At 41.0% G+C, this 20,148-nt stretch overlaps 1 protein-coding gene across 1 annotated transcript in view; it reads left to right on the top strand.

Moving 5' to 3' along the window:
- The window catches only part of LOC311034620 (adhesion G protein-coupled receptor L3), a gene marked incomplete at its 3' end in the record, with an annotated part of 245,238 nt that extends 227,050 nt beyond the window's left edge, over window positions 1–18,188 (top strand). The window contains exons 17-20 of the mRNA XM_084042512.1: window positions 5,821–5,989; window positions 7,042–7,167; window positions 8,524–8,620; window positions 17,224–18,188. Coding sequence (XP_083898638.1) covers window positions 5,821–5,989; window positions 7,042–7,167; window positions 8,524–8,620; window positions 17,224–18,188 — 1,357 coding nt within the window. The remainder of the gene's footprint in view (window positions 1–5,820; window positions 5,990–7,041; window positions 7,168–8,523; window positions 8,621–17,223) is intronic.
- Between the last annotated feature and the right edge of the window lie 1,960 nt (window positions 18,189–20,148).

The raw sequence follows: 20,148 nt of genomic DNA, 5'->3' as shown, positions 1-20,148 counted from the left end.
TCAAAAATACCTACAAGCTCATATCGCGGCATGAGCTTGTATATCTGCTATTTTTGAATAGCCAAAGTACAAAATAGTGGTTTTAATGTTTTTAATGGTTTTAACAGGTTTTAATGAATTAACACAACTGAGCTGATGGCATTATGCATATTTCTTCCTCTCTGAAAATAGGCAGCAAAAATGCCTCCATGAAGACTTTACCGGAGGCTTAATTGACCAATCATAATCTCATACTTGAATGACTCTTGCCATTCAAATGCATCCCTCAACCACTAATTGGGTTATTTCAAAGGAAATTGGCAGCAATTTGACACCAATGTTTCTCGGTAGAATCCCTTCCTTTTTTTGACATTTCTGCTTGATGATCAGCACACAACACGGCACTTCATAACCTTTGATCCGCTGCATGCATATAAGTGCGTTTTACTCAGCAGGGATTCCATTGAGAATGACAGTTCAAGTGGCATCACCACAGAGGCATTCAACATCTTCTTAAGATTTCTTATATTTTTAATGGCACAGCTCTGCAGGAGTGTAGCCTTGATCTACCTGAGAGGGTCACGTATGACGGTATGTGTGTCTCTCTGTCTGTGTGTGTCTGTATTTGAAAATAGTCGACCTACAAGGTCCCAATGCGTCGCTTCATGGTGCATTGTGAGCAAACTACCCGGTCTTATCAGCACCACATTTCTTATGCACACTGCAAGTAGACGACAGAAGTACCTCCACTATTGCAACATAATTATGTGTTATAGTTTTTGAAATAATACATTTTATAAAGGACGTCAGTGGGGCTCTGTTCGGGCTGAAACCGTGCCCAAATTTGGGCGACTGAACAGCCTAGGACTAAATTGCTTTACTGCAACGTTTTTTGTTTGTTAAAATACTTGTTAAATAGCTCTATATTCGGATATAGAGTGCTTGTTCAGTAACGGGGGTCTCCCTGTCTCTCCAACAGAAAACACATTTTTAGGTTGGGATACAAATTGTATCCAATCAGGAGAGAGAACTCATACAGGATACAGAATAAACAAGTGAATTTGGAAGTGGCGATACAAAGAAATGAGCAGACATAATTGAAACTGGAACACTATAAAAATGAAGCTGATTAATGCTTTTTTCTGTTTACTAAAGAGCTGGAAAGGTGGGTAAACCCCTGTTATTAAACAAACACATTAGTTACTATCAAATATATAGCTTAAACTCCACCAAAAACCTTTAGTTTTAACCCAAAAAATACCACTTACCCTACCTTTTTAAATGAAGAATTCATAAGTGGACTTTAGCTGCTGATGAATAAAACCTGATCTAAAAAGCTCTGGAGCAGGTGAAGCCAGGAGGGAAGAAAGATCACCTCTAAAGATCTTAAAGACATAAATATTGATGGGTGTTAATAGCATCCAGGCGTTCTGCAGAGCCTCTGAACCATACAGTACAAGGAGTGCATCTTGTAAGAGAGTCGTTATGCTGTTGGGTGAATGCCAAAGCGCACGGCAGGAATCACGGCTCTTCCAAACTCGTCCTGTGGTGATGTCTGCGATATATCTCCAGAGGAAGATAAGCCGGGCCATATGAGCGCAGACCCACTTCATATCCTGTCCTCTCGGATGCATTTTGCTTTGACCTCGGGCATCTCCAGTGGTGGACGGTAACAAAGTACATTTACTTACCAGAGTAGTGTAATTTACTTGAGTATTTGTATTGTGGGATACTTAATGACACTCTATTCCCTCTTGACACATACTTTTGACTCCACTACATTACTAGTAAGGGGAAAAGTACATTATGAATGAAACACTTAAGCCTTATTTCAAATGTACTGAAAATTGCGATCACAATGCATCGCGACGCGTTGTGAGCTTGCAGATCTGCTATTGTCACTATATTTAATATTTTCAGCACTTTGTAATTTGTACTTTTGAATACTTACGTATTTCTAAAAGCTTGTACTTTTGAATACTTACGTTTTTCTAAAAGCATGTGCTTTTGAAGCAAGTACCCCAGTACTTTAACTCAAGTACAAAATATGACAAGAGAGCAACATTCACTTTGTAGTGGAGTAATATTTGTCCAGGAGTATCTATACTTTGTTTGACTCAAGTACTGGGGTTGAGTACTTTGTCCACCACTGGGCGTCTCTATCATGCACCGTCCCTCGTAGCAATAACCGTTGCGAGTTGGAGGTCAACAGTTTGTTCTTCTCTCTTTTTTTTACCCGCGCGCTGCTTGTGTTTCCACGTCCATTCGGGGGGCAGTCTGCGTGATGAAGTACCTCTGCTGCCAGGTCATTAAGACAGCCCTGGGAAAATTATGTTTAATGGTTGCCCCGGTAATTTCATAAATCATTTATTTTGTCGCACACCTGGCCCATTTATAACGGCTAAAATGCTAAGGTCTGCCAGTATTTATGAGGGGAGCAAGATACTTCTGTGAACTCAGATAATTATGCTACACCTGCGACGCGCTTACGGCAACAGAATCTCCTCCCAGAAGCTGTGTGTGTGTGTGTGTGTGTGTGTGTTTGTGTGTGTGCGCGAGGGAGGGAGGGAGGGAGGGAGATAGAAGATAGAGGGGGGTGTGGCTTTTTACGCTTGGATGCAGATGTTCTCTTTAATCCAGTGAACACAGCTTTCTCCCACTAAAATAACCCCTCTAACCCTGATTTGTGGATTAATTTTTACTTCCCTTTGTTTTTGTTATAGTTTATTATACATAGATCAGTACATTTCATGTCATTTTTTATTTGATTTAACCCTTTGGGCTTTGTTTGTTTTTATTTTAGTATTTATTTACTATTTTTTATTTCTCAGCTACCAGGACTACGAACCTGCAATCAAGTAAGACTAGAACGGACAGGCTTTTCTTTTTTTTCCTCATAATGTCATGTTTCATTGAGACCTCCATAAGAGCCAATCAAGGACCCCGAATCCATCTTGCAAGCCCCTCTGTGTCATTAACATGACGTATTGTAGAGCAATCCGTCATGTTGAAGGCTACATTAGTGTGCCGTACAGCACAGCAATCCCATATCATACCTTAGATACACTGTACATACTGCAGTCGACAACGGATGTGACACACTAGATTAGCTTTAAATGACAACTGTGTCTTCTTCACAGTATACTCTAGGCAAGGCAAGTTTACGTGAGCAACACATTTCAACAAGGACTTTACAGAAAACATTAAGAGCATTAAGACAAAGTGCAAAAGAAACACATGATAAAAGGACATTTAAATGTAATTAAAATATGTATTAGAAGTAAAATAATAGAAACAAAATAAAAAGAAAAGGCTAAAATAGAATAAGACGGATACAATACAAGAATAACTGTTACAATGCATTGCAAGAAATGAATCAAAAGCGTCAGAAAAGTCTTCAGCTTGGATTTAAATGAACAGAGAGTACAACTCTCTGTTCTTTTAAATCCAAGCTGAACTTTTCTGGGAGTTTGTTCCAGATATGTGGTGCATAAAAACTGAACACTAGCTGCTTCTCTGCGAACACAAAGCTGACCTCCCAGATGACTTGAGAGGTCTGGATGGTTCATAACATAGCAGAAGTTCAGATATATATTTTTGCCCCTAAACAATTCAGTGCTTTATAAGCCAATAGTAGTATTTAACAAGATCAACAACTGTAACAATAACAACTACAATAATGATAACAGTAATATTAGTAATAAAAAAAGAAGCTCAAGCTGAGTTTAACAGTTTAAGCTGTTTATTGTAATTTTTTGCCATTTTTTGTGGTCCCATAGTCCAGAAGGAAGGCCACGGTTCAAGGCCATTGGTTGTTGGTTGGTTGCTTGTCAGAGTTACTGTGGTAGAGGTGTACTATTTGGGCACGGTTGTGGGTGGAAATGGTGGGAGTGACTCAGGGGAGCTCTACCACGGTCAACTGATTGCCAGGGGTTTGTTGTCTGTGTGCTGTCCTGTCCTGGGCTCAGGGCTGTACACACACACACACTCTACAGTGCAAAGTTACAAAGGACTTTTATTACATACAGTAGCAAGCAGGAGACCCAGCTAGGCTGGGCTATATAGACTAAGCTTTAATTGTAAAACAAGATGTGCAGGCGTGGTTGCTGTCCCAAGTCTACACGTATACAAATAAATAAATGGAAAGAAAAGCACAGATACAAATTACAGCAACGTAACTTGAAAGAGATAAAAATTATAAAAGTTCAAACAAAGAGATTAAGTAGATTAAGGCATAAACAAAAGGCATAAGAGGCGATAAGCACAGACAAAAGAGAGACTATAAGAAGCTAAAATAAATAAACACTATTATAAAAAACACCTTGCCATGAAATTGTGTTCTCAGAAGTGATTTTAAAAGAAGACAATACCTTTACTAACCGTACAGTAGGTCTGCAGGAAGGGCGTCCCAAAGCTTTGGTTCCCGAGTAATGAGGCGAGTTTTAGGAACAACCAAGACAGTCCTAACGAACATCTCAGGCTGCACTCAGGCTCATATGGGACCAGCATATCTAAAATGTAACTAGGAGCCTGGCCTTGCAAGGCTTTAAAATTCATCAGTAAAATCTTAAATTCCATTCTGAAACTTGCGGGCTCGAAGCCAGTGTAACAGTCTGAGAACTAGTGTGATACGATCTTGGTATTAGTAAGGACTGGAGCGGCAAGCAACTGCAGCTGTCTGAACATTTTTTGTAGGGAGACCTGTAAAGGCACCATTACATAGTCGGGTCTACTGAAGATAAATAAAATGCATTGACAAGTTCTGCCAAATCCTGGCCGTGACATACGTCGTCTTGTATGTTATGTAATATTGCATGTTTTTATTAAATCCCCGTCTTCGAGGACATTTCTGTCTTTAACTCAGTCCAAAAGTTACATGCTAGAAATAATAACCTCAAGTTTGCCAACTGGCTCCGCAAAGACTCTCACAGCTTAATATTAAGGAATCAGGGGGCAGTAGTCATGTTCAATTTTATATGCAGTCACACTGAGCAAATAATTTCCCAAGTGCACTACGCAATATTCCTTTTCAAACATCTAACCATATAATTTCAGAATAATAGGCAGGATATGGCATAAATTTTAGGCTGATGGAAATCGGCAAAAATAGCCGTTCTACAAGCTCACAGCGTGTCTCGTGGCAACGCGTTGTGAAATTGTAGATTGGCTATTCTCCCACATATTCCACCACTATTTTCCACCATATTCTCACCATATCCTCCCATGTGTTCCCATTCTTCAGTAAAGACGCGCAAATGTTAAGCGTTAATGTCTGCTTTTCCAAATGTTTCTGCTGAATCCCTTGCTGGGCCATGAGTGTTGGAAATAATGCATTTCCTTTTACAGTTCAAGCAAATTATTTGTCTTTCAGCTTATCTGGGGGTTTGCAGTTTTGTTCTGGCCTTTGAGTCGCCGATACTGCATCTCATTCCGTACACATCGGTTTGCTCTTGAAAAAAAATTGCTGTTATACTATTTTAGCGTGAAGGGAATAGGAAATATGTAAAAATGCACTTACAGTATAATATTTCACAGATGAAGCCGAGCTATTTGTGAAGGAATACGATACATTCTGCCCAAGGGCCCCCCGTAGCATGATGTTTAAGTCATGTATGTACAAAAACATCCTGGAAAGGAATTGGGGTTATCCTAATGATACATCACAGCGACATTTTGCATTGTAATGAGATCGCAAAACTGCAGCTCATTCTGTCTTAAAAAAGCTACATGTAGTCCATGATCTCCTCTATAGATTTTTTCCTTGTGCAGGAAGGGAATAAAAAAAAAGAAAACAATGCAAATGCACGCAGTTTGTACAGCGGTTGTTTTACTGTATTTCAGGTCGTGGGTGATCGGGGCCGTTGCGTTGCTGTGCTTGCTGGGTCTGACCTGGGCCTTTGGCCTGATGTATGTCAACGAGAGCACAGTGGTGATGGCCTACCTCTTCACCATCTTCAACTCCCTGCAAGGCATGTTCATCTTCATATTCCACTGTGTCCTGCAAAAGAAGGTAAGGGTTCAATTGTTTAACCACTTAAATCCTACATACTGTATTGTCATTGACCAGGGTCCCCCAGGGGTCTATCCTTGGCACCCTCCTTTTTCCTCTACCATATATCTCTTCACTGAAAACAGACGATCTACAAGCTAACAATGCATCACAATATGCTATTTTTACCAACTGCCCAGAATAGGGACACGAGGTTTCACATGGTTAAGATGTTTGTTCAGATGGTCAATTTTCCCTGAGTGAAATTATTGTGGTATGTTTTATATTCATATATTATCATATTATCTTAGTATTATGCTTTTATTACATTTTTAAGAATATATGTTATTACTGTAGTCTGTGACTGATATTCTTACTTTTTCTTAGTCTCATTTCTAATTATGCTTCTTAAAGCAGTGTTTCTCAAACTTTTTTGACTTTTACCCCCTTTCCCTTTTTTCTGATCAAGAATCAAAAATTTTATTCTTGATGTCAATATTTTCTATGTATGCAGTAGTCTTATACAGTAAATGGGGTCATTTATAAGACTACTGCATACATAGAAAATATTGACATCAAATATCAAATATATGTCAATATTTTCTATGTATGCAGTAGTCTTATAAATGGGGTCATTTATAAGACTGCTGCATACATAGAAAATATTGACATCAAAAATCAAATTTTGTCAATATGTGCTGCAAATAAGTATTACTTTCTACTCAGTTGTGCTATAAAGTTTTTGATTTTGTTTGGTTTAAAACTTTACAGATCATTAGGTTCACACAAAGTTTCTTCATGTTTCATAGTTAAACATAATCTTTTTTTCTTTCTTTCATTGTCCACTTTCTTTCACTTACCCCCTGTAGTACCTCCGAGTACCCCTAGAGGTACATGTACCCCCATTTGAGAAACACCGTCTTAAAGGATCCATATGATGAATGCCATGTGTTTAGTTTGTATTATGTTCTTTTGATGTGTGTGTGTGTGTGTGTGTGTGTGTGTGTGTGTGTGTGTGTGTGTGTGTGTGTGTGTGTGTGTGTGTGTGCGTGTGCGTGTGAATGCATGCACAGGTGCGTAAGGAGTATGGAAAATGCCTGCGTACGCACTGCTGCAGTGGCAAGAGTGTGGAGAGCTCCATAGGCTCCGGGAAGAGTGCTGCAGCGCGGGCCCCTGGCCGCTACTCCACAGGGTCACAGGTACTGCCACGTTTTACACACTTATGCATTGCTTTCATCATCTTTTTTTGCATCTACACTATTGCTCTACACTATCTCTTATTATACATATTTAATATATGCTGCCACCGTAAGTAAGTGAGTCTCTTACTTGCTGAGACGGAGGTACTCTGCCTTATTTTGATAAAAATGTTGAGTATACACCGTATATATACATAGTTAATGTTGTTTTGTTATTTACCATTTTACTTTTCGTATGATTTTCTATTTGTAAATGCAATTTGTGGGAAGCTTGTGCAGAAAATTACACCTATAAACCTGTGATGTGACGATAAACTTCAAGTTGACGTTACTGTTAGTTTATGAGCAACACTATAAGTTGAATGACATGTGGGCATGGGAGCACACAATGTGTTCTGATGGTCGGGGGGGGGACTGGATTTTTCTTTGTCAATTTGGTACAATTTGGTACAAAAACGACACAGTCGACGGTTCATTGTCAGTGTGAGATATCACAGATTGAAACCTAGCTTTGAGTGAGACTCCTAACGGCTATCTTTTTCAATCGCTTCTGTCTCACGAAACTCACTAATAATTGAACATTGCAACATTAATCCAAAGACTGTCATTTTCTCCCACTAAGCATGCATGAATAGATCAAAGTTTTGATTGTACACAGGGTTTTGACAGGGATTTGTGCGTACCTGTCACGACGACTTTGAGGCTTCTGAATTAACGTGTGAGTTATAAAGTCGTAGATCAAATTATTCTTGAGCACTGTCTTCTTCGCTTCCAATTAAAACATATTTTCTAATTGCGTGTGGAGAGCGCAGCATGTTCTACAATAGTCGACCCATGTCTTCGCCAATGCACCTGTCGGTCTACGCGTGTGCAAAAGTTCTGCTCTTTTTTTATTAACCCATTAAGACCGGGAACGCATCTGTGTGTCATTTTTAGATTTATTTGGCTATGAGCTTGTAGATCTGCTATTTTTTTTTTAAATCGTGGCAAAATCTTGGATTATATGTTTTTAAAGCGAACATTTGTAAAATATTTAGTTCCAGGAACCCCCAGAAGCAAAGATTTAAGTTACAAATGTCTGCAAAAACTCGGTGCCGGGCTATGAGCTTGTATATCTGCTATTTTTGAATAGCCAAAGAAATCAAAAAATGACAAACAGATGCGTTCCCGGTCTTAAAGAGTTATAAGTCAAAATTGTGAGAAGAAAACTGAATTCTGAGACAGAATTGTGTCAGGGATTGGCTTCCATACAGTACATGCTTGTTTCGCTGTCCATAAACAGCAGCACACGGGGGGGGGGGGGATGAATGGCATTCATACATCCACATGCACCGGCATTTCCCTTTCTCTCCACAGAGCCGAATCCGTCGGATGTGGAACGATACCGTCAGGAAGCAGTCGGAGTCCTCTTTCATGACTGGTGACATCAACAGCTCAGCGTCGCTGAACAGAGGTAGTGGGTCACGTTGCATACGCATACTTTAATAATAATAACCCAATGGTACACCAACGTCACACACGTGCAGGAAACCGACTGTGGTTGAAGTCAATGGAGGCTGGGCCGCAGCCAGGGTTGCCAGATCTGCTTATAATAATTTCCCCGCAAGATTTTATTTGAAAATAGCCGATCTGCAAGCTCACAACGCGTCGCGATGCGACGCGTTGTGAGCTTGCTGATCGGCTATTTTCAAATAGCTGATGTATATGTTAAAGTGCTCATGTGGCCCATAGTCGCTTCTTTTGGGCTGGTTTTCCTAGACCTGGTTGCTTGTTTCTCTCACAGAATCTGGCAACACTGTGCTGCAGCAAACATTTTGTTTTAGTAACTTCACTTTTCTGTCACCCAGGGTGCTTGACGATGTTTGCCTTTATTGATTTATTTGAGTACTTTTAATCGAGGCTGCACGTGCTCCGCCCACTACTTACTGTACATAATGGGCCATGTTAGCCTGAAGTTATTATTGATCCGCTCATTTCATTTCAACAGCACTGACCCATTTTTGTATTGGATCTTTTAAAATTAGTTTTAGACAAAGCCATACTTTGAGTGCATTGGAAATGTTCCCATGTATCAGCTAAAATAGAGGTATTATTATTATCTCAGTAGGTGATCATTTTGTGTGCTTTTGGTTCTTGCCCAGCACCGCGGAGATTAGACCTGTGTTTCAATTTCTGAAAATAAAAGGGGTTAAAAATATAGCTTTACAGGGGGCACGGTGGCGCAGTCGGTAGCGCTGTCGCCTCACAGCTAGAAGGTCCTGGGTTCGATTCCCGCCGGGGACGCTGTGGGCGCTTGGGGTGTGTCTTCTCCTCCGCGTCATCAGCGAAAGGGCCTTTCAGTGTGGAGTTTGTACGTTCTCCCCGTGTCTCTCAGGGTAGTTAATACCCTCACAAAAACATGTAGTAATCCTGGTCGCTATACTGCCTCCCCCATGACAGGCGGGGCGCCTGATGGAGGAGAAGGGAACTGGTTGGAATAACGTGTTCCTTCCACACGCTACGTCCTACCAGGGAAACTCCCCCCTGTCAGGTGACAAGAAGGTCAGTTGGCTCTCATGCATTGAAGGAGGCATGAGCTCGACCCTGACCTCCTGGCTGGTGAGGGGAGTGTAGCGCCCAGGATCACTTAGAAATTGGCACCGGGTGAAAAAATAAGGGTTACAAAATCGCGGGATAAAAATTATAGAGAAAAAATATATATATAGTTTTACTTCCAGAAAATAAAACATTCTGAGATTTTTGAAAGGAAATTCAACGGACCATCATGGATCTGAACTAATGAACATTTTCCATCATCATTTTCTAGAGGTTAGGTATGAGAAATAGTTTGCCAGGTTCATTTTATTATCCATCTCAAGCAATTCAATGCTGTGAATTCATAGCGCTTTTTTTTTTAGCAATCTTTGTAGTATAGGCATGAATCAAAAACCCGTAAAAAATTGGATAGAACTTTGCAAGCTTTCACCATAATCTGACAGCAGCTGGCCCAGTGAAAGGACTTCTGAGTCACTTTGAGTTACACAGGAAAATAAATGCCAGGCTCTGCAGCTCACATCTGCATTAACAGCAGATACCACCCTCTCTTCCATCCCTCACTCTAACCCCATCCATGGCGTCTGTCGACAGAGGGATCCAGTACTCTAAAATGTGCGCTGAACGCCTGCTTGCAAAGACACTAATGCATTGTTATGATGATGGGTGAAAGTTTGACAGCACAAGGTGTCAGAATCTCAATAATTAGGCACCTTCAACAGATGCAGCTTTTTATCCATGGCGAAGAGGCTGTGACGGTGCGGAAATGGGCCGAGGAGTTGAGGAGATCTTTCACCAAGGACTTAGGAAGAAAAAAGAGGAAAAAAACAACCTTATTAATACAATTTTACACTCTCAGCTTGGCTGGATCTGATAGTAGAAATGCTCAAACGGGCTCGCGATACATTTTCTGTCATCTTGGGCAGAAGCCGCATGGCGCCCCACTCACATGCGTCGCAACGAACAGATGCAAACTGAACTGAACTGCACCGCTTTGTTATTATAGGATTATGTGTAGTGGAGCATTTCTTTCTTCCTGACTTGCCTTTTCAACCCTGTACCTCTCCTCAGGTAAAAGAACAACGTTGCAGTTGATTCTCTTGAGAGGGAGTCGTGCAATCTTCCTGATAGTGTTGTAATGTTCACACTGTTGTGTTCACAAGTGTGGCTGTACAAGTAATTATAAATGGTCCAATTTAGACAACACAGACACAGTAAAGTAGCGATCTGCCACTGGGAGAAGAACTATTTATCACTTCAGAAGATATTGGTGGTATTTTTGGACTGCTCTGTAATTAGGGCACGCAACAACAAAAAAGAAGAAGCAATACAAAGGGTTGTTGTTTATTTCAAAGCAGTGTTGCAATAAACACACATTTATTTAACACCAGTATCACAAATGACGATTGAATGTAGGCTACCAATGGCCAGATAATTGCACAGAAGTACAGATAATGCTGTACTAATAAGGAAGTTTATACAGTATATATACGTGTGTGTGTGTGTGTGTGTGTGTGCGCACATGCCTGTGAGTGTGTCAGTAGATGGCAGATGTGGCAACTGCATAATCACAACATCCTCGGTTCAAATCCGGCTGGAGACTTGCGTTGCATTTACTTAACCCTCTCTTCCCTCAGTTTCCTATCTCTAAACACTCTCCTGTCTAAATAATTAACACACAAAAAATGCCTTAAAAAAAAGAGTACAATCAAAATTATATTCTACTGGAGAGATAATTATTTGTGCAATTAAAACACTGGAAATTGGAACTGATTTTGATGTCCACCCAGATTGCTCTGTAGACTAGGAAGTAGGAAGTTAATGCAAAAAGGTGGCCTGATTCTTTTTCCTGGCATTCACAATGAAAAATAAAATCTGCGACTCCCCACTCGCTCGCTGTATACGAGCAAGAAATAAAGACATATAATAAATGTAACTTAATCACCAGCGCTTCAAATCTAAAGGTTCTTTTGTTAGTGATAATGCGATCTGGAGGCCGATGAGTCATTTGAGCTGCTGTTGAAATGAATAAATAGAGTAGAGTGTATATATAATAGAGTCTTGTTGTTTTCTTTGTGTAAAGTCCCAGTCGAGTGGAAAGCAATACAGTGACCATCTTCACCCGAGGAGGACATTTCAGCAATATTACATAAAGGAATGTAAACAAAAAAAGTCTCAAGTGTGTGTAGCAAACCTTCAAGAACCATTTGAAGGTTGCATTCATCATCTTAACAATTGTATTAAGCACAGGAATCGAGGGCACGTACTCTAAACAGTAATTGACCTGTTTTTGACACAGAGGCCAACATTGTCTCGAGTGATTATTGTATTATGTCCTGCTTAAGTCTAGTACAGGAGTGTTAAATGTCTCGCTTTGGCTACTGTACTGTTACTGTACTGTACTGTATGTCAGTGCTTTGTCCACAATGTTGTTTCCTGTCCGCTAACATGTGTGCGCTGTCTGAATGAGTGACGCACAGTAACATTCTTGATTCAATGCTGACAATGTCATTGAAAATGTAATTAATCAACCAACTGTTATCCCGTCGGTCACCATTAGCCACGTCAAGTCCAGCTTTGCCACTTCCTTGACCCATTAAAACCTGAGGCCGATCCTACAAAATGTTGTCTTCTAAGATAAACTGTTTTCTGAAACACTTATGTTGCTATAATATCAGCGGTTCTCAAACTTTTTCATGTCAAGGACCACCCATAATTACGTCTTTGGCCGCCGACCGCCATCTCAAAATATTTCGTTCCAGGGACCCTCAGAAGGAAAGTTTTGAGTACATTTCTTTTGCTAAAATATGTATATTCAAAGATTTGCACACATTTTCAAGATTTTTCAAAAATAGCAGATCTACGAGCTCATAGCGCGGCACTCGGTGCCGCGCTATGAGCTTGTAGATCTGCTATTTTTGAATATCCAAGGTATAAAATAATGGTTTAAGTGGTTACACAGATGTGTTCCTGGTTTTAATGGGTTAAGTAAAAAAAAAAATACAGCAACCTCTCACTGATGATCATGTGATCATTTTGAATGTTAATGGCTGTCATTGCTCAGCAGCTGCATCTCTCTGCCTGACTGATGTATGTTCTGTTTCTCTCTCTGCCGTCTCTAACTACACCTATCTGTCTCTTTGCTGCCTCCTCCTGTCTCTCTGGCTGCTCCAGGGGCTATGGCTAACCATCTTATACCTAATGCACTCCTGCGTCCTCATGGCACTAACAATCCCTATAATACATTGCTTGGGGAATCGTCCGTCTATAACAACCCTCTGGGCATGTACAACACACAAGGTGTGCGAGCCTCTTTTCATTCTCTTTGACATTGAAGGCTAGGGCAATGTTTTTTTATTTGTATTATTACGACTTGGAGAGCCTTTTTAAAAGCGGTATTTCACTTTTATACCCATCCTATATTAAAATTGGCTAAGGGGAGGGCGGACCACGGCCACGTCACTCTGACTCGGACATAAACAAACCCGATACGCCCATATATAGGTAGGACCACGGCCACGTCACTATGACTCAGACATAACCATTAAACCCGATAGGCCAATATATAGGCAGGACCACGGCCACGTCACTATGACTCAGACGTAACCATAAACAAACCTGATAGGTCAATATATAGGCAGGACCACGGCCACGTCACTATGACTCAGACATAACCATAAACAAACAAACAACTTCAAACTCGGCGCGCAGGCAAGGGCCCAAGGGAGGGCGGTGCCCGCCGTCGAGTAGTTAGGATAATGTGGTTGTCCAGAACCGCCGAACCAACCGATATGGCCATATATTTATATGAAAATAAAACAAAATAAAGAAATAAAATAAAGGAAAAAAGTAACTGAAAAAAAACACAGCCCCCTCACGCATTAGAAGGACAATGTCAGTCACTAGAACCAGGGACGTGTGTTTTCAATGACTCTAACATGGTTATAATGGCGTATGAAGTTATAATGGGTTTGTATAGGGCGTGTCTGATAAAATATTATATCAAGCAACTTAAAAACTGTTTGGGATGCAAACCAGAGTAGACATTAAAATGACCCCAGGTGTGTTTTAAAGTGAAATACCCCATTATTTATTTTTTAAATCAAATTCAAAAGTGTCTGAAAATTAGAACATTGAATGCGCTTTATTTTATTTTTTACGAGGATATGATTGAAAAACACTGCCCTAGTTCTCAATCTGTTTGCAATAGAAGAATTATCGCTTTATCACAAAAGTCCTACAGCTGTGGTTCTCAACCTTTTCTGGATCAGGGCCCACTTAGCGATCTTGAAAGCATTCGTGGCCCACCCATCTGGCCACTTAGCAGCTTAGCGGTTAGATGGGTGAGCCGCTTCTCAGAGGATGATTATTTTATTTGCATCAGTTAATCGATTGTGTTCCGGCTTGGATCAATGGAACATTACTTTTTTTTAATATTAATGTCAAAAATCAATACAATCTCAGAGTTTTGCCAATTATCTGGGGGCCAACTTGCAATATCCTCACGGCCCACCAGTGGGCTCTGGCCCACAGGTTGAGAAACACTGACCTACAGCACAGTACATGTAGGGCTTTTAGTTGGGGGTGTATCATGGCTTCCAATGAGGGTGTGCTGTTCAGTCACTAAGTCACTCATTCGCTGCTCCTGTCTCGTCGTGGAAGATAATGCGTTTAACCCATTCAATTCGGGAACGCATCTCTGTCATTTTAGATTTCTTTGCCTATTCAAAAATACCAGATATACAAGCTCAACCTTGTAGAGTTTGTAGATCTGCTATTTTTGAAAAATCGTGAACATTTGTGCAAATCTTTGAACATATATTTTTAAAGAGAACATTTGTAACTGTCAAATGTCTCAACAAATGAAAAACTATGCTATTTCAGTGGTGCTCAAATCTTTTCTTGTCAAGGACCCCCAAAATTATATGTTTTTGTCCGCCGATCCCCATCAAAATATGTTGTTTCAGGGACCCCCCCAGAAGCAAAGTTTGATTTGAAAATGTTGTTTCAAAACAATATATGTATTCAAAGATTTGCACAAATGTTCAAGATTTTTCAAAAATAGCAGATCTACAAGCTCATAGCGTGGCACTCCCGATCTACAAGTTCGTAGCGTGGCACTCCAGATCTACAAGCTCATAGCGTGGCACTCGGTGCCACGCTATGAGCTTGTGGATCTGCTATTTTTGAATAGCCAAAGTGTAAAATAATGGTTTTAGCTAAAATCTAAAATGACACATATGCGTTCTCGGATTGAATGGGTTAACAATTGGGATAATTATGTCAAATCAGGAATGGGAAAACAATGGAGATCTGGAGCCAGATACACCACCAGTCATCTGTTTCAACTCTGCTCTAATGTTGTCAATGAAGCTTGTGTGCCGTGTCTTCTGTCTCTGTGTTGTTTTATTCTATGTTTCTGTTCAGTTATGCCACATTATTGTTCAGCTATGAGAAACTTAATTCAAAGGCCAGAAGGAGTGCCACTTTAAAACTCGGCAGAACACTAATGACAAAAAGAAATACGTATAGTGCACCAAAACAAGTTTAGAGAAGAAGCATTTGAATTATTCAGCTATAAATTCTAAAGACTAAGCTAAATAACTTCCTTAAGACTTCATCAGAATTGTTTGGAAATTGGCCTTCCCCTGAAAGGGGTCTTCTGTAGGTAGAACAATACCTACTCATTATTTTTGCAGTTAATTTGTGAGACAAATCTCAAGCGGCTTTACAGGCTTTTAAAGGCTTTACCAAAAACGTCTTACTAAGTGTATATTATCCCCATGAGCCTTGTTTGATCCGTCATCAAACAATCTGGGTTTATCTAGCCGTTTGGCTATTAATGCACAAATCTTATCATTTTAAATTCACATCTCAGCTATCAATAGCAGTTTGCCCCAACTCTAGTATTGGTAGTAACAATATATACACCCCAAAAAGAAATCAGTGAACTATTGATATTTGTTATGTAAGGTCTTGCCTTATAGCACATAAGAAGTCAAGAAGTCAGTTAACTTAACTGAGTCTTTGAAGAAACATCTGTTATGATATGAAAACGCTGGTGGATGTCTTGACACTTGAGGATCTGCTGGTTTGCAAAAGGACTGCTAAAATATTTATCACAGAGTATTGTTTTGAATCCACCGTGTGAATAGATGTGTTAACAGATTTGCTGTTGTGGGGGTTTGTACGCATATCTGTGCATGGGGACATACAACAAATTGCATTACATTAGCATTTTCTATGTGTGTCATGAGCATAAGTGCACATGTCTTCTTCTACCTGTCACTGTTATGCTTATTGTGTGTTCTTTCTTCTTTCCTTTCCCTCATGCGGTCCCTAAAAGATCCGTACAGAGAGACAAGTATGGGAGTCAAACTAAACATTGCTTACCAAATGTAATTGACTTCGGTTTTACTTTCTTTTCACTCTGTGCTGACAAAGGGGTAATGAAAAATTCCATTCATACAGCACATTTCAGACATTCCCTTTTGGAAGTGATACCATTATTGTAGCAAAGGCCCTCAACATTTCAGAGACCCGTAACATTCAATTTAAATTCCAATTTGGAAGTCACTGCAGTAAAGTTTTCAACTGCCATTTCCAGGAAAAAAATATTAACTGGATGCTGTTTCTTAAGTACAGTAAAATCCATTGGTCCATTTGATACCACAGATTAATACTACCTACTGACGATCTTGCATTCTTTGTGACCTCAGCTTTTTCTAAGGCACATCAATGCAAATTGCACTTTATTCTGCTCAGTTTATTCCCGCTCAGATCTACAGAACATTCTTAGGTTATAGAATTTAAGCTTGATACGTCTTGAAGTGAGGAAACTCTGAAGTTGATGCTGTCACACACATTCCTAACAAGCTAGCTGGTTGAGCGTTTGAAGTATTATTCAAAATTCACATTGATGTAGACCCCAAAAGATAACCATGGAGGGTACAGAACTGATGGGATTTGAAATCCAATATTTTCTCTGCATGAGAGAGAACAGAAAGCACCTTTTCCCCCTCATAATGCAGCTATCAGCATTTCTTACACTGCCATATTTTAATACATTTAACATGGATGTGGCAGACATTCATGTATTCCCTTTGAGTAGTATACAGTATGGTAGTTAAAATGCTCATATGGGACAATAATGGCTGGGGTCCAAATGTAAGGTGGTGGTCTAGTTTGTGTCACTTTGAGTGTGTTAACATGCATGGCTTTGTCCTGTGTTGTGTTGTGTTTAAATTTTGTGTTGTTGTGGTACACTTACGTATTTGTTGTCCTCAAATTTAGCACACGAACCACTCTTAGAAAATACATTTATTTTATGTTTTAGCATGTACAAAGGTAAGTGTATGTTGATATACACACCACATGCACTTCAATTACGGATAATGTTCCTAAACCAAATGGGGCCATGGTGCACACAGTTTGTGTTTTATATAACTATATATCTGGGCATGCATCATTATCATCATCCCCTACTCCCCCCCCCCCAAACCAACCCTGTGTCTGTCGTTCCAGAGGGCATCCTGAACAATGCCCGGGATCAAAGTGTCATGGATACTCTACCACTGAATGGTAGCCACGGCAACAGCTACAGCATCGCCAGCGCCGAGTACATGAGCGACTGCGTCCAGATCATTGACCGGGGCTACAACCACAAGGAGACCACCCTCGAGAAGAAGATCCTGAAAGAACTCACCTCCAACTACATCCCCTCGTACCTCAACAACACGCACGACCGCTCGGCCGAGCAGAACCGGAACCTCATGAACAAGCTGGTCAACAACGTCAGCAACGGCGGCAAGGACAACAGCTACGGCATGGGCCTGGGGCTGGGGCTGGGCATGAACGTCTCCCTGGGCCTGGACGTCGACCACTCCACCTTCGGGCCGCACCACGACGAAGGCCTGGGCCTCGAGCTGATCCGCGAGGAGTCCAACGCCCCCCTGTTGCCCCAGCGTCCTCCGCCGCCCCTGCCGACGGGGGACAGCCTCCACAACCACCTCCACCAGTCCGCGGCGCCCCCGCTGCCGCTGGCCCACCATCCGTTCTCCTCGGCCACGGCGACCTCCTCGTCCCGGCGGAGGATCCCCCAGGAGAACAGCGAGAGCTTCTTCCCCCTGCTGACTAACGAGCACACCCAGGACGAGGGCTCGTCTCCCAGCAACAGCCACCAGAGGGACTCCCTGTACACCAGCATGCCCATGCTGGGCGGCCTGCCCCACGTGTCCGCCACGGCCGCCTCCGCCGCCGACCGCTCCTCCAAGGACGCCGGCGACGCCAAGAGCCCGGAGGCCGGCTCGGACGACGTCTACTACAAGAGCATGCCCAACCTGGGCTCACGGAACCACCTCCACCAGCTGCATTCCTACTACCACCTGGGACGGGGCAGCAGCGATGGATTCATAGTTCCCCCCAACAAAGATGACATCTCCCCCGAAGAGGCCCCCCAGGAGCCCTCGCATCTGGTCACCAGCCTATAGAGGCTCAAACACGCCCCTTTTAGTGCCCTTTCTCCTATCACCGTGGTTCTCCTGATTCCCCCCCCCCCCCTTTCTTGTCCCGTTGTCCTGATCAGTTGTTGGCAGTGGTAGCGGTTATTTTTTCTCGTTTTTTTTTATTCAGTGTCCCTGGTGACTGAAACAGAGCAAAGTGACTCTGTTCGATTGCTATTGCTGACCACAAACAGAATGCCTAATTGCTACGTCGGTGGATGAATATGTGACTAAACTTGGTTAGACATGCAGGAATCTGTCGATGTTGTGATTCTCTTTTGTAAGAGGCTCGGACACCGCGTGTGGATCGATGTGTTTCGTCTCAGTGTGAGAATAGACAAAGTACTCCATTTGGGATTTCTTTTTTAGGTCCCTGAGATTTTGTCTGACAGTCCAAAGGAACTATAAATGCTCCCAAAAAACACACACGCACACACACGCGCACGCGCGCACACACACACACACACACACACACACACACACACACACACACACACACACGCCACACACACACCCACACACACGCGCCACACAAACACACACAATCCCGCTTACTACTTGATGTGTAGAGTACACCAGAACAAACGGGAAAGTAAAAAAAAAAGACTATTTTATTATACTTCTGTATCCATATTCGCTTTTTTGAAAGATTTTCTTCCTCTTTGGTGAGTTGCAGCAGATTTTTTTGTTTGCTGAATTGTCCCTGCAATGAACTGATTTTGATCAAACACCATGAAGGAATTCTTGGCTGTATGCTTTGGAGCATAGCTGTTGTTTTTTTGTTTAGTTTTTTTTTTTTTTTGTCTTTTTGTTTGTTTTCTTTTGCTGTAATAACAGTTGTTAAAAAGAGGGAGAAAAAAACTAATAACAGAGAATTATCAGATATTTCTATGTAATTGTACAGATACTAGCATTGCACATAATAGTATGCTTTTTTTTTTCTTCTTTTTTTTTTACCCAAACCCTTTGTCTCTGTAAATGTAGTGTTAGGAACAGTTTTGTTCTGTTTTGTCTGCCTTACTGGTTTCAGATACCAGTCAGTTTTTTTTTGTTTTGTTTTGTTCCGTTTTGTCACTTTTCTGAGAAACAATCAAAGCAGCAACAAAAATAACACAAAAAAAGAAGTCATAACAAAACAATTTTTTATTTAAATTGTTTTGGTGCGTTTCTACATTGAGTTTCAGACTTTATTTTGATTTGTGGTTTGATTTGTTTTTCACTGTATAGATAGAACTCTGATCCAGTGATTGTTGCGAGGACCATTAAGGTAACCAATGAGATGTCCAGCAGTACGGTGCACTCTGCATCCTGCATTTTCTTTTGGCATTCAGAAGACGCTTGTGCTTCTCACAGAGAGAGGGAGAGAGAGTGAGAACAAATGGAATATTGATGAGCACTAGACACTTGTACAAAAAGAAAAGAACGGAGAGAGACAGCTGTTTTACTTATTAAAGAAAGAGCTTTTGGAGTGAGAAAAGCTGGAAAAGTGTTTTTCTTTTTCTTCCTCGAGGGAAAAGCTATTTATTTATTTGTTTGTTAAAACACAACAATAAAGCAAAAAAGTGGAGATAAAGAAATTTAGCAGCACAGATCAGTTTTTATTATCGGCTATTATGGCTTTTTATTTATTCCTTTTTGTATTGGTTTCCAAGTTGAATGACCTCATAACTAATATTTGTTGTAACAGTGAAACTTGTTTGCCAACAAATAAATTACTGATTAAGATTTATCTTCTAGTTATGGCAAAGGTTCTGGTGTTTTGTTTGGGTGTTGGTACACTTAAGGCTAAAGGTCCTTAAATCATTCCTTGATCACCAGATGAGGGAATGATTCATCCTGGTAATTATGTCTTAATGTTCCTCATTAGCCCTCTGTCTGCCGTGGGGCAAAATGCCATTGGAACTTCAGCCCAAAAAACATTACAAACAAAAAAAAGTCCTGTGCTGTG

Source organism: Gymnoscopelus microlampas (assembly GCF_963454915.1).
Source record: "Gymnoscopelus microlampas genome assembly, chromosome: 19".
Lineage (NCBI taxonomy): Eukaryota > Metazoa > Chordata > Actinopteri > Myctophiformes > Myctophidae > Gymnoscopelus > Gymnoscopelus microlampas.
This window is presented reverse-complemented; position numbering and strand designations above follow the sequence as displayed.